This window comes from Perca flavescens, chromosome 8, assembly GCF_004354835.1.
Source record: "Perca flavescens isolate YP-PL-M2 chromosome 8, PFLA_1.0, whole genome shotgun sequence".
Taxonomy (NCBI): Eukaryota; Metazoa; Chordata; class Actinopteri; order Perciformes; family Percidae; genus Perca; species Perca flavescens.
The window spans coordinates 38,968,515-38,984,953 of record NC_041338.1 but is presented as its reverse complement, the minus strand read 5'-3'; the positions used below and the strand labels follow the sequence as shown (position 1 = coordinate 38,984,953).

At 41.0% G+C, this 16,439-nt stretch overlaps 1 protein-coding gene across 1 annotated transcript; it reads left to right on the top strand.

Annotated features, from left to right (window-relative positions):
• Window positions 1–852: 852 nt before the first annotated feature.
• Window positions 853–5,541, top strand: LOC114560025 (gamma-crystallin M2). Its single transcript, XM_028585152.1, has 3 exons — window positions 853–918; window positions 2,866–3,108; window positions 5,263–5,541. Exons 1-3 carry the CDS (start codon window positions 889–891, stop codon window positions 5,539–5,541), a joined length of 552 nt encoding a protein of 183 aa, XP_028440953.1. The 5' UTR covers window positions 853–888.
• Window positions 5,542–16,439: the final 10,898 nt, after the last annotated feature.

Sequence of the window (16,439 nt, the reverse complement as noted above, 5' to 3'; positions counted from 1 at the left end):
GTGCGTGCATGCGTGTGTGTGTGCATGCGTTTGTGTGCATGCGTGCGTGCGTGTGTGTGTGTGCGTGCGTATGTGCATGTTTGTGTGCTCATGTGTGTGTGTGTGTGTGTGTGTGTGTGTGTGTGTGTGCTCGTGTATGTCAGTGTGTGTGTGCGCGTGCATGCGCCTGCGTGCGCGCATGTGTGTGTGTCAGGGTTCATACGTTTTGAAAAAACCTGGAAAAGTTATGGAATTTGAAAAATGCTAATTCCAGGCCTGGAAAGGTTTTGGAAACATAAAAAGACCCAAAAAGTTTTGGAAAAGTCATGGAATGTTTTTTTAACACAGTATAATAATATGTGATTAATAAATGTATTTTCATGTGGTCTTAATCTCAGCGTTGTATTCGGGGAACAATATGATGAATCCCTCTATGAACCACAGACATTATCATTCATTTATAGTTAAACCTCTGAGGGTCAACTTTAACACACATTAGTATTCTTATTGGAGAATGTCGACTGATATTTTCAGGAACACATAGTCATGGAAATTTGCCAAAAAGTATTGGTTAAAATGCGTATGAACCCTGGTGTGTGTGTGCATGCGTGTTTGTGCGAGTGTGTGTGTGTGTGTGTGTGTACATGCGTGTGTGTGTGTGTGTGTAGTTCGGGGGTTAACAGAGTTAACAAAGTGCTGCATGTTGTTGGTGAAAGCCGCGGCTGAAGGCCTCTCGTCTTTGTTAACCCTTTCAAAGAGGCGGCTTTGTGTGTCAGAGTGCTGACTCAGCGCTTTGACACATAAAGCAGCGAGTCATGCTCAGGTGTATAAAAGCTGCGAGCTCACTCAGGTGTGCAGGCAGTAAACCTCCGTCAGCACACAGCAGCAAGACAACCACACGCCGACAACATGTCCGCCACCGACAACATGATGAGCAGGGTAAGTCCCAGCATGCATCACTTCTCCCAAACATGCGTGAGTATCAAAGACAGATTATCAAAACAAACTCTCTACGCCTGACAGCAACAAGAATCAGGACAGAATATCACTTTAGGGTTCATTACACTTGTTAAAATCACTTAAAATAACCTCACCAAACCCACCAGACTCCATGTAAATAATCAGGACTTTTAGCATGTATAGAACCAGCATATCTCCACCAGACTCCATGTAAATAATCAGGACTTTTAGCGTGTATAGAGCCAGCATATCTCCACCAGACTCCATGTAAATAATCAGGACTTTTAGCATGTATAGAACCAGCATATTTCCACCAGACTCCATGTAAATAATCAGGACTTTTAGCGTGTATAGAGCCAGCATATCTCCACCAGACTCCATGTAAATAATCAGGACTTTTAGCGTGTATATAGCCAGCATATTTCCACCAGACTCCATGTAAATAATCAGGACTTTTAGCGTGTATAGAGCCAGCATATCTCCACCAGACTCCATGTAAATAATCAGGACTTTGAGCGTGTATAGAGCCAGCATATTTCCACCAGACTCCATGTAAATAATCAGGACTTTTAGCATGTATAGAACCAGCATATTTCCACCAGACTCCATGTAAATAATCAGGACTTTTAGCATGTATAGAACCAGCATATTACCACCAGACTCCATGTAAATAATCAGGACTTTTAGCGTGTATAGAGCCAGCATATCTCCACCAGACTCCATGTAAATAATCAGGACTTTTAGCGTGTATAGAGCCAGCATATCTCCACCAGACTCCATGTAAATAATCAGGACTTTTAGCGTGTATATAGCCAGCATATTTCCACCAGACTCCATGTAAATAATCAGGACTTTGAGCGTGTATAGAGCCAGCATATTTCCACCAGACTCCATGTAAATAATCAGGACTTTTAGCATGTATAGAGCCAGCATATCTCCACCAGACACTATGTAAATAATCAGGACTTTTAGCGTGTATAGAGCCAGCATATCTCCACATGTAAATGGGTGAATAAAGGGTTTATTTCAACCAAACCAGAGTGGCGATTGTTGGAACAGTGGAAAGATGAACCAAGACGGCTTTTGGTAGTTTTATTTAGTTTGAATGAAGTGTGTTTTACGATGATACAAGTCCTGATTATTTACATGGAGTCTGGTGGAGATATGCTGGCTCTCTACATGCTGAAAGTCCTGATTATTTACATGGAGTCTGGTGGGTTTGGTGATGGTGATTTGGGGGCTGTTTCATGTTAAACTAAAAGGATCTTACTCTTTAACTAAAAGGTCTATCTCTGTAGGGATCCTTTCCATTATGTTGTCAGAACTTTTAGTGGACACTAACTGATGGTTTAACAATGATTAGCATCAACTTTTGAATACAGCCTCATAATCCTAACAATGTAATAAACATGTCTGTTGATAAGACATTGTGACTCAGACTCCATCAGCCAGTCAGATCGGATGTCTCAATCAGATGTTTTAGTTATAGAGAATCTTTGTCTAACTGATTTTGTCAAGATTTTGTCATTTTGCATGAGATTGTTGTTAATAGAAGTTATTATTGCCCATATACACTGTAAGAAAAAAATCAATAGAAAAACTGATAATTTCCTGGCAGAAAATGAATTTTTCTGTCAATCCAAATACGGAAAAGTCTCTTAATTTAAAATACATCCTCTGTAGGACATTAAAGGACATTTCTGCTCATCCAAAAATACGGAAAAACACCTGTGACAATTCATAACAGAACATGCCTTCCTATTAACAGAATATTGTCCCATATTTCTACAGACTTCTCTTACTGTGTTTGAATCTCCTCCTGTGATGACGTTCTCTCTAACTGTGATGAGTCTCCTCCTGTGATGACGTTCTCTCTAACTGTGATGAATCTCCTCCTGTGATGACGTTCTCTCTAACTGTGTTCAGGTCGTCTTCTACGAGGACAGGAACTTCCAGGGTCGTTCCTACGAGTGCAGCAGCGACTGTGCTGACATGTCCTCCTACCTGAGCAGGTGTCACTCCTGCAGGGTGGAGAGAGGCTGCTTCATGGTCTACGACCGCACCAACTTCATGGGCAACCAGTACTTCCTGAAGAGGGGCGAGTACTCCGACTACCAGAGCATGATGGGAATGAGCGACTGCATCAGGTCCTGCCGCATGATCCCCATGGTAACCACACAAACCATCACCGCACACACAACGCTCGCATCGTTATTTCATTTAATTTATTTAACAAAAAAAACGTAACCTGGAACGGTAACACGAAAACTCAGAAACCCTGAAACTCAGGCAACGTCTCCACCAATACAGTTTGGTTTAAAAAGGAATATCTTCTGCTACGTTCCCCCCTCGCATTCCCCCTGCTCTGGTGTTCCCCCTCTCATTCCCCTTGCTCTAGTGTTTCCCCCTCTCATTCCCCCTGCTCTATTCAATTCAATTCAATTCAATTTTATTTATAGTATCAAATCATAACAAGAGTTATCTCGAGACACTTTACAGATAGAGTAGGTCTAGACCACACTCTATAATTTACAAAGCCCCAACAATTCCAACAATTACAGTAATTCCCTCAAGAGCAAGCAGTGCGACAGTGGCGAGGAAAAACTCCCTCTTGGGAAGAAACCTCGGACAGACCCAGGCTCTTGGTAGGCGGTGTCTGACGGGCCGGTTGGGGATATGATGAACAGTGGCGATAATAGTCACATTAATAATGGAACAGTGACTGGATGTAGCGGGGAGCTGCAGGGTTCAGCAGGAAGCAGCAGGGTTCAGCAGGAAGCAGCAGGGTTCAGCAGGAAGCAGCAGGGTTCAGCAGGAAGCAGCATGACATTGCAGGGCACCGCTGAGCTCAGCAGGGAGTGCAGCAGGACAACGGTGACAGCTGGAACCAGGATCTTGGTGCCAACGTTCTCCAAGGAAATACGCTGGGGGAAAAAACACAAGGACTCCGGGGAGTAAACTCCCCAGAAGCTAGGATTAGTAACAAGCATTTCTGGGACGGGATACACACAGATGGTAATAGTAAAAGTAATAGAAAGGGAGAGAAGAGAGCAGCTCAGTGTGTCAGAGGAAGGAAGTCCCCCGGCAGTCTAGAACTATAACAGCGTAACTATAACAGTGTAACTAAGAGAGACAGGTCATAAGGAGAGGTAGCTTTTTCGGGCTTAGATCTATCCCCCTGCTGGATCGGGCTTGGCTGGCCTGTCTCCCTCTACTTTTTTATGTATTATTAATCTAACAATTATGAAGAGAAGCAGGTGGGCCAGTTAGGTGAACACTGCAACTCCTCACTCCTTAACTATAAGCTTTATCAAATAGAAGAGTTTTAAGTTCATTCTTGAAAGCGATTACAGTTTCTGCCCCCCGAACCCAGATCGGGAGCTGGTTCCATAGGAGAGGAGCCTGATAACTGAAGGCTCTGGCTCCCATTCTACTTTTAGAGACTCTAGGAACCACCAGTAACTCTGCATTCTGGGAGCGCAGTGCTCTAGTGGGACAATAGGGTATTAGGAGCTCTTCTAGATATGATGGTGCTAGACCATTTAGAGCTTTGTAGGTCAAGAGAAGGATTTTAAACTCAATCCTGGATTCAACAGGAAGCCAGTGCAGAGAAGCTAATACAGGAGAAATATGATCTCTTTTCTTAGTTCTTGTGAGAACACGCGCTGCAGCATTCTGGATCAGCTGGAGAGTCTTAAGGGACTTATTTGAGCAACCTGACAGTAGGGAATTACAATAGTCCAGCCTAGAAGTAACAAATGCATGGACTAGTTTTTCAGCATCGTTTTGAGACAGGATATTCCTAATTTTAGCAATGTTACGAAGATGAAAAAAGGCTATTCTTGAAGTTTGTTTTAGATTGGCATTAAAGGATATATCCTGATCAAAAATAACTCCTAAATTTCTGACAGTAGTGCTGGGGGCCAGGGCAATACCATCCAGAGTAGCTATATCTTTAGATAATGAGGTTCTCAGGTGTTTAGGTCCCAGCACAATAACTTCAGTTTTGTTAGAGTTTAACATCAGAAAATTATAGGTCAGTTCTAGCAGCTCTAGTGTTCCCCCTCTCATTCACCCTGCTCTGGTGTTCCCCCTCTCATTCCACCTGCTCTGGCGTTTCCCCCTCTCATTCCCCCTGCTCTGGAGTTATGGTTTGAGATCTGCCACATGATGCTAAACACAGACTTCGGCTGCTCCTACAGATGGAAGCCAAACACTTGTTTATCTGCACATACAGAGTTAACTCCATAGAGATCAAATGGATAGAAAGGCCATCATAATCACTTCCTAAAGTACTGATGACTGTTTGTGGATGTTTTTCAGCACCGTGGCTCCTACAGGATGAGGATCTACGAGAGGGAGAACTTCGGAGGCCAGATGCACGAGCTGATGGAGGACTGTGACAACGTCATGGACCGTTACCGCATGTCCAACTGCATGTCCTGCCATGTGATGGACGGCCACTGGCTGATGTACGAGCAGCCCCAGTACAGAGGCAGGATGATGTACATGAGGCCCGGAGAGTACAGGAACTTCAGCAACATGGGCATGAGTGGTATGAGGTGGATGAGCATGAGGCGCATCAGGGACGACTACTACTAAACTCTGACACCATATCAATAAAGCTATCTTTGACCTAACACAGTTTACTGTCTCGTCTGTTAATCTAAAGGTGATTTTATTTCCTCAGGAAGGTGAAAACTGATATTTAATGTCATTATTTGGTATCAATAAAACAATGACTTGGTGTAGAGACAAATACCAACACATTCTCATAAAAACAATTTGTATATCTTAAGAAATCACGACGACTGCTGACCCTTTAAGTGACAATTAAGTTTAGCCGACAAAAGGTCAAGAGTTAAGTTTAGCTGATAAAAGAAGTCTAGCGGTCTTTGCAGTTAAATTTAGCCATAATAAAGACAGATAAACACCAAAGTAAAGACAAAAAGAAAGACTGCAGTGATTTTATTTCCTCAGGAAGGTTAAAACAGATGATTTAGATTGATGTTCATTGTTAACTCTTACTTCTAAACACTGTCAACACCAGAGAAACAATAAAGTTTGACTTTCAGTTTCACTCAAGTATCTGTTTCATTATTTAGTTAGATCTGGGCAGTAACTACCTGCACTGTAACGTTACTGATGAATTTATCATTAATTTAATCATTAATCAATCTTAAAAATCCAAAGTTCATGGCAGAAATAAACGTGTTGTAAACGAATATTTTTAAAAGTAAAGTTGGAATATTTTAACGAGGATACGGTAGACTAGCCTCGTGAGACCGTCCTGATCTCGCAAGCTCCACTTTTCCAGTCTGGCATCTTGAGATAGAGAAAATTTGGAGCTGTTCGCCAAACGACCGACCAATCAGCGTTGGTTTTGATTCGGGTTTAAGTGTGACGCAATGAGAAGCGACTGTTCAGTCTAAACAATGTGGCAGCTTCCACAGATGAGATGAGCGTAGCTATCGCAGCAAGTTTTATCTGAATTAGAAAGTATTCCTTCATACAAAGAAGAGCAAAAAACGGCACTGGAGGCTTTTCTTGGAGGAAAAGATGTTTTTGCTCATCTCCCGACTAGAGTTTGATCTGATTGGTTGATTTGGCCCGTCTATCACCAACTATAGGTGGTGATAGACAGATGGTTTATCCAATCAGCTAACCAGGATTTTCGCCCCTTCCCAAAAGTTCTCCAATGGAAAGTTCCCAGATGGATATGCCAAGCAAATGTGAAGCGATCCATCTGGAGGAGTCGGGTTAAGGGTGGACCTCTGTGTTTAACAATATATCTTTATAGAAAAAGTTGGAACATTTTGTAGATGAAAGTAATACTTTGAGAAAAAAGTCCTAATATTTAACAGAAAAGTTGAAAAACTTTAAATGTTACAGTTACAGCTGAAAATGACAACAGAAATAAACAAGTTTGCAGATTTCACACATCTCATCTTGTCACAGCTCTACCCAGTCACCAACGGTGTTCCCCAGAGGTCTGTCTTGGGACCTCTACTTTTCATCATCTACCTTGTAACAAGGAATTATGTAATACCAATATATTATGTTATAACACACGCATTATGTAATTATCTGCCACATTTTGTAATAAAAACCTGAAGCCAATATATAATATATATTGACCAATGAAAGGTAACACTAATCTATAGCGTATATGGGTACTTAATTAATCTACATTAATTAATATTTAATATATCATATGCACTCTGTGGGTTATCAGCAGAAGATAAAGTAAGAGTAAATAAACATTAAATAACACTTGTTATTCAGCTCTTAATTATGGCGTGTCTAAAAGAAGATTTTCTGTTGTTCGTTTATCACAGTGGTCTTTCGCTCTCAGCTGATTTCACAGCTGGGTTCAAGCTTTGTTTGGTAACTATGGAAACAGCTCAGTGAAAAACACAGCCACTAAAGTTGATTTGAACGCTTGATAAAGGTGAAGTTTGTGTGAAGTACTAACAGCTTGTGAATAATGCCTCACATGGGGCACCTATGTGTAGCGTATATGGGTACTTAAGTAATTGACATTAATTAATATATAATATATCATATGCACTCTGTGTGGTTATTAGCAGAAGTTGTTTCATGTTTAGAACAAATAAATTCAGGAACCATCTCAATAACGAGAAGCAGATAACAATGCCTTTTCAGTCTCACATTATAGTAAAAACAGTGGCTCATTAATACTTCACATTCTCGAACCTACATAATCAGGTTCTTTCTAAATTAAGGATTTAATTACCTAAGAATATACACTACTAAATCGGAATAAGTGAATGATAGAAAGGAATGAATGGAAACCAACACAGAATTAACACATTAATGGCAAACAATGAATTAAGAAACCTATGCATAATGAGACACGATGGGCAGCAGCTTGTCTACGGGAGATTAATGTCTGAAGGCTCTTTCCTACACAACGCAGAGCATCAAACCTGGTTCTCAGGCAAACAAAGGTTCTGACCTACTTAAATGGGTGGATGGATAAATGAAGGGATGACGACAGTCAGAAATTTCATCAGCTGGTTGTCTCTGGTGTGGGGGGCCGTGTCTGTCTCTCTGCGGCAGCAGGCAAAGCTTCAATGTGTGGTAGATGATGACTGCTTGTTGGCACTGATTCTTCAGCTCCTACTTTTGGCTAGTCAGGAGCGGTATGCAGGACGTGAAGTGCAAACCACAATAGCAATCCACCACAACACAACAGCAAATCATACAACAAGACAGCAAATCACATGACACAACAGCAAATCACATGACAAGACAGCGAATCACACGACACAATAGCAAATCACATGACAAGACAGCAAATCACATGACAAGACAGCAAATCACACAAAAGCTAATCATACAACAAGACAGCAAATCACACGACACAACAGCAAATCACATGACAAGACAGCAAATCACACAACAAGACAACAAATCACACAAAAGCTAATCATACAACAAGACAGCAAACCACACGACACAACAGCAAATCACACGACACAACAGCAAATCACACAACAAGACAGCAAATCACACAACAAGACAGCAAATCACACAACAAGACAGCAAATCACATGACAAGACAGCAAATCACACAACAAGACAGCAAATCACACAAAAGCTAATCAAACAACAAGACAGCAAATCACACGACACAACAGCAAATCACATGACAAGACAGCAAATCACACAACAAGACAACAAATCACACAACAGCTAATCACACAACAAAACAGCAAACCACACGACACAACAGCAAATCACACGACACAACAGCAAATCACACAAGACAGCAAATCACACAACAAGACAGCAAATCAAACAACAAGACAGCAAATCACATGACAAGACAGCAAGTCACACAACAAGACAGCAAATCACACAACAAGACAGCAAATCCCACAACAGCAAATCACACAACAAGACAGCAAATCACACAACAGCAAATCACACGACAAAATAGCAAATCACACGACACAACAGCAAATCACATGACAAGACAGCAAATCACATGACAAGACAGCAAATCACACAACAAGACAGAAAATCACATGACAAGACAGTAAATCAAACAACAAGACAGCAAATCACACAAGACAGCAAATCACACAACAGCAAATCACACAAGACAGCAAATCACACAACAAGACAGAAAATCACACAACACAACAGAAAATCACATGACACAACAGCAAATCACATGACACAACAGCAAATCACACAACAAGACAGCAAATCACACAACAACAAAATCACCGCGACAGCAAATCACATCACCACACACAACAGCAAATCACACAACACAACAGCAAATCACACAACAAGACAGCAAATCACACGACACAACAGCAAATCACACAAGAACAGCAAATCACACAACAAGACAGCAAATCACACACAAGACAGCAAATCACACAAGACAGCAAATCACATGATACAACAGCAAATCACACAACAGCAAAACACACGATAAGACAGCAAATCACACAAGACAGAAAATCACACAACACAACAGCAAATCACATGATACAACAGCAAATCACACAACACAACAGCAAATCACACAACAAGACAGCAAATCACATGACACAACAGCAGATCACACAAGAAGACAGCAAATCACAAGACACAACAGCAAATCACACAAAACAACAGCAAATCACACAAGACAGCAAATCCCATGACACAACAGCAAATCACACAAGAGAAAATCACACAAGACAGCAAATCACACAACAAGACAGACAAAATCACACAACAGCAAAATCACACAACAAGACAGCAAACACAACAGCAAATCACATGACACAACAGCAAATCACATGAAACAACAGCAAATCACATAACAGCAAATCACATGACACAACAGCAAATCACACAACACAACAGTAAATCACACAACACAACAGCAAATCACACAACACAACAGCAAATCACACGACAGCCAATCACACAACAAGACAGCAAATCACATGACACAACAGCAAATCACATAACACAACAGCAAATCACACAACAAGACAGCAAATCACACAACACAACAGCAAAGCACACGACACAACAGCAAATCACACGACACAACAGCAAATCACACAACACAACAGCAAATCCCACGACAAGACAGCAAATCACACGACACAACAGCAAATCACACGACACAACAGCAAATCACCCAACAAGACAGCAAATCACACGACACAACAGCAAATCACACAAGAAAAAATCACATGACAAGACAGCAAATCACACAAGACAGGAAATCACACAACAGCAAATCACACAACAAGACAGCAAATCACACAAGACAGCAAATCACACAACAGCAAAACACATGACAAGACAGCAAATCACACAACAAGACAGAAAATCAAACAACACAACAGCAAATCACATGATACAACAGCAAATCACATGACACAACAGAAAATCAAACAAGACAGCAAATCACACGACACAACAGCAAATCACACGACAAGACAGCAAATCACACGACACAACAGCAAATCACACAAGAGAAAATCACATGACAAGACAGCAAATCACACAACAAGACAGCAAATCACACAAGACAGCAAATCACACAACAGCAAATCACACGACAAGAAAGCAAATCACTCAACAAGACACACACAACACAACAGCAAATCACACAACACAACAGCAAATCACACAACACAACAGCAAATCACACGACAGCCAATCACACAACAAGACAGCAAATCACACGACACAACAGCAAAATCACACGACACAACAGCAAATCACATGATACAACAGCAAATCACACAACACAACAGCAAATCACACAACAAGACAGCAAATCACATGACACAACAGCAGATCACACAAGAAGACAGCAAATCACAAGACACAACAGCAAATCACACAAAACAACAGCAAATCACACAAGACAGCAAATCCCATGACACAACAGCAAATCACACAAGAGAAAATCACATGACAAGACAGCAAATCACACAACAAGACAGCAAGTCGCACAAGACAGCAAATCCCACAACAGCAAATCACACAACAAGACAGAAAATCACACAACACAACAGCAAATCACATGACACAACAGCAAATCACATGAAACAACAGCAAATCACATAACAGCAAATCACATGACACAACAGCAAATCACACAACACAACAGTAAATCACACAACACAACAGCAAATCACACAACACAACAGCAAATCACACGACAGCCAATCACACAACAAGACAGCAAATCACATGACACAACAGCAAATCACATAACACAACAGCAAATCACACAACAAGACAGCAAATCACACAACACAACAGCAAAGCACACGACACAACAGCAAATCACACGACACAACAGCAAATCACACAACACAACAGCAAATCACACAACAAGACAGCAAATCACACGACACAACAGCAAATCACACGACACAACAGCAAATCACCCAACAAGACAGCAAATCACACGACACAACAGCAAATCACACAAGAAAAAATCACATGACAAGACAGCAAATCACACAAGACAGGAAATCACACAACAGCAAATCACACAACAAGACAGCAAATCACACAACAAGACAGCAAATCACACAACACAACAGCAAATCACACAACAAGACAGCAAATCAAACGACACAACATCAAATCACACAACAGCAAATCACATGACACAACAGCAAATCACACAACACAACAGCAAATCACACGACAGCAAATCACACAAGACAGCAAATCACACGACACAACAGCAAATCACACGACCAGACAGCAAATCACACGACACAACAGCAAATCACACGACACAACAGCAAATCACACAACAAGACAGCAAATCACACAACACAACAGAAAATCACACAAGAGAAAATCACATGACAAGACAGCAAATCACACAAAAAGACAGCAAATCACACAAGACAGCAAATCACACAACAGCAAAACACATGACAAGACAGCAAATCACACAACAAGACAGAAAATCAAACAACACAACAGCAAATCACATGATACAACAGCAAATCACATGACACAACAGAAAATCAAACAAGACAGCAAATCACACGACACAACAAATCAAATCAACACAACAAGACAGCAAATCACAAGACAACACAACAGCAAATCACACAACAAGACAGCAAATCCCACACAACAGCAAATCACACAAGAGAAAATCACATGACAAGACAGCAAATCACACAACAAGACAGCAAATCACACAAGACAGCAAATCACACAACAGCAAATCACACGACAAGAAAGCAAATCACTCAACAAGACAGAAAATCACACAACACAACAGCAAATCACACAACACAACAGCAAATCACACAACACAACAGCAAATCACACGACACAACAGCAAATCAAACAACACAACAGCAAATCACACGACAGCCAATCACACAACAAGACAGCAAATCACACGACACAACAGCAAATCACATAACACAACAGCAAATCACACAACAAGACAGCAAATCACACAACACAACAGCAAAGCACACGACACAACAGCAAATCAGACAACACAACAGCAAATCAAACAACACAACAGCAAATCACACGACAGCCAATCACACAACAAGACAGCAAATCACACGACAGAACAGCAAATCACATAACAAGACAGCAAATCCCACGACACAACAGCAAATCACACAAGAGAAAATCACATGACAAGACAGCAAATCACACAACAAGACAGCAAATCCCACAACAAGACAGCAAATCCCACGACACAACAGCAAATCACACAAGAGAAAATCACATGACAAGACAGCATATCACACAACAAGACAGCAAATCGCACAAGACAGCAAATCCCACAACAGCAAATCACACGACAAGACAGCAAATCACACAACAAGTCAGAAAATCACACAACACAACAGCAAATCCCACGACACAACAGCAAATCACACAAGAGAAAATCACATGACAAGACAGCAAATCACACAACAAGACAGCAAATCGCACAAGACAGCAAATCCCACAACAGCAAATCACACGACAAGACAGCAAATCACACAACAAGACAGAAAATCACACAACACAACAGCAAATCACACGACACAACAGCAAATCACATAACACAACAGCAAATGACACAACAAGACATCAAATCACACAACACAACAGCAAAGCACACGACACAACAGCAAATCACACGACACAACAGCAAATCACACAACACAACAGCAAATCCCATGACAAGACAGCAAATCACACAACACAACAGCAAATCACACGACACAACAGCAAATCACCCAACAAGACAGCAAATCACACGACACAACAGCAAATCACACAAGAAAAAATCACATGACAAGACAGCAAATCACACAAGACAGGAAATCACACAACAGTAAATCACACAACAAGACAGCAAATCACACGACACAACAGCAAATCACACAACACAACAGCAAATCACACAACAAGACAGAAAATCACACAACAAGACAGAAAATCACACAAGACGGCAAATCACACAACAGCAAATCACACGACAAGAAAGCAAATCACTCAACAAGACAGAAAATCACACAACACAACAGCAAATCACACAACACAACAGCAAATCACACAACACAACAGCAAATCACACAACAGCCAATCACACAACAAGACATCAAATCACACGACACAACAGCAAATCACACGACACAACAGCAAATCAAACAACACAACAGCAAATCACACGACAGCCAATCACACAACAAGACAGCAAATCACACGACACAACAGCAAATCACATAACACAACAACAAATCACACAACAAGACAGCAAATCACACAACACAACAGCAAAGCACACGACACAACAGCAAATCACACAACACAACAGCAAATCAAACAACACAACAGCAAATCACACGACAGCCAATCACACAACAAGACAGCAAATCACACGACAGAACAGCAAATCACATAACAAGACAGCAAATCGCACAAGACAGCAAATCAAAACAGCAAATCACACGACAAGACAGCAAATCCCACAACAAGACAGGAAATCCCACGACACAACAGCAAATCACACAAGAGAAAATCACATGACAAGACAGCAAATCACACAACAAGACAGCAAGTCGCACAAGACAGCAAATCCCACAACAGCAAATCACACAACAAGACAGAAAATCACACAACACAACAGCAAATCACATGACACAACAGCAAATCACACACAAACAACAGCAAATCACATAACAGCAAATCACATGACACAACAGCAAATCACACAACACAACAGTAAATCACACAACACAACAGCAAATCACACAACACAACAGCAAATCACCACAATCACACAACAAGACAGCAAATCACATGACACAACAGCAAATCACATAACACAACAGCAAATCACACAACAAGACAGCAAATCACACAACACAACAGCAAAGCACACGACACAACAGCAAATCACACGACACAACAGCAAATCACACAACACAACAGCAAATCCACAAGACAGCAAATCACACACAACAACAGCAAATCACACAACAACAGCAAATCACCCAACAAGACAAAAATCACACAACACAACAGCAAATCACACAAGAAAAAACATGACAAGACAGCAAATCACACAAGACAGGAAATCACACAACAGCAAATCACACAACAAGACAGCAAATCACACAACAAGACAGCAAATCAAACAACACAACAGCAAATCACACAACAAGACAGCAAATCAAACGACACAACATCAAATCACACAACAGCAAATCACATGACACAACAGCAAATCACACAACACAACAGCAAATCACACGACAGCAAATCACACAAGACAGCAAATCACACGACACAACAGCAAATCACATGACCAGACAGCAAATCACACGACACAACAGCAAATCACACGACACAACAGCAAATCACACAACAAGACAGCAAATCACACAACACAACAGAAAATCACACAAGAGAAAATCACATGACAAGACAGCAAATCACACAAAAAGACAGCAAATCACACAAGACAGCAAATCACACAACAGCAAAACACATGACAAGACAGCAAATCACACAACAAGACAGAAAATCAAACAACACAACAGCAAATCACATGATACAACAGCAAATCACATGACACAACAGAAAATCAAACAAGACAGCAAATCACACGACACAACAGCAAATCACACGACAAGACAGCAAATCACACGACACAACAGCAAATCACACAACAAGACAGCAAATCCCACGACACAACAGCAAATCACACAAGAGAAAATCACATGACAAGACAGCAAATCACACAACAAGACAGCAAATCACACAAGACAGCAAATCACACAACAGCAAATCACACGACAAGAAAGCAAATCACTCAACAAGACAGAAAATCACACAACACAACAGCAAATCACACAACACAACAGCAAATCACACAACACAACAGCAAATCACACGACAGCCAATCACACAACAAGACAGAAAATCACACGACACAACAGCAAATCACATAACACAACAGCAAATCACACAACAAGACAGCAAATCACACAACACAACAGCAAAGCACACAACACAACAGCAAATCAGACAACACAACAGCAAATCAAACAACACAACGGCAAATCACACGACAGCCAATCACACAACAAGACAGCAAATCACACGACAGAACAGCAAATCACATAACAAGACAGCAAATCCCACGACACAACAGCAAATCACACAAGAGAAAATCACATGACAAGACAGCAAATCACACAACAAGACAGCAAATCCCACAACAAGACAGCAAATCCCACGACACAACAGCAAATCACACAAGAGAAAATCACATGACAAGACAGCATATCACACAACAAGACAGCAAATCGCACAAGACAGCAAATCCCACAACAGCAAATCACACGACAAGACAGCAAATCACACAACAAGTCAGAAAATCACACAACACAACAGCAAATCCCACGACACAACAGCAAATCACACAAGAGAAAATCACATGACAAGACAGCAAATCACACAACAAGACAGCAAATCGCACAAGACAGCAAATCCCACAACAGCAAATCACACGACAAGACAGCAAATCACACAACAAGACAGAAAATCACACAACACAACAGCAAATCACACGACACAACAGCAAATCACATAACACAACAGCAAATGACACAACAAGACATCAAATCACACAACACAACAGTAAATCACACAACACAACAGAAAATCACACAACACAACAGCAAATCACACGACAGCCAATCACACAACAAGACAGCAAATCACATGACACAACAGCAAATCACATAACACAACAGCAAATCACACAACAAGACAGCAAATCACACAACACAACAGCAAAGCACACGACACAACAGCAAATCACACGAAACAACGGCAAATCACACAACACAACAGTAAATCCCACGACAAGACAGCAAATCACACGACACAACAGCAAATCACACGACACAACAGCAAATCACCCAACAAGACAGCAAATCACACGACACAACAGCAAA

Bases quoted from the DNA above. Each gene is read 5' to 3' on its own strand.
- LOC114560025 (XM_028585152.1), top strand. From the start codon at position 889: ATGTCCGCCACCGACAACATGATGAGCAGG. The intron at 919-2,865 runs GTAAGTCCCAGC...AACTGTGTTCAG, and splicing joins CCGACAACATGATGAGCAGG to GTCGTCTTCTACGAGGACAG. The intron at 3,109-5,262 runs GTAACCACACAA...GATGTTTTTCAG, and splicing joins CCTGCCGCATGATCCCCATG to CACCGTGGCTCCTACAGGAT.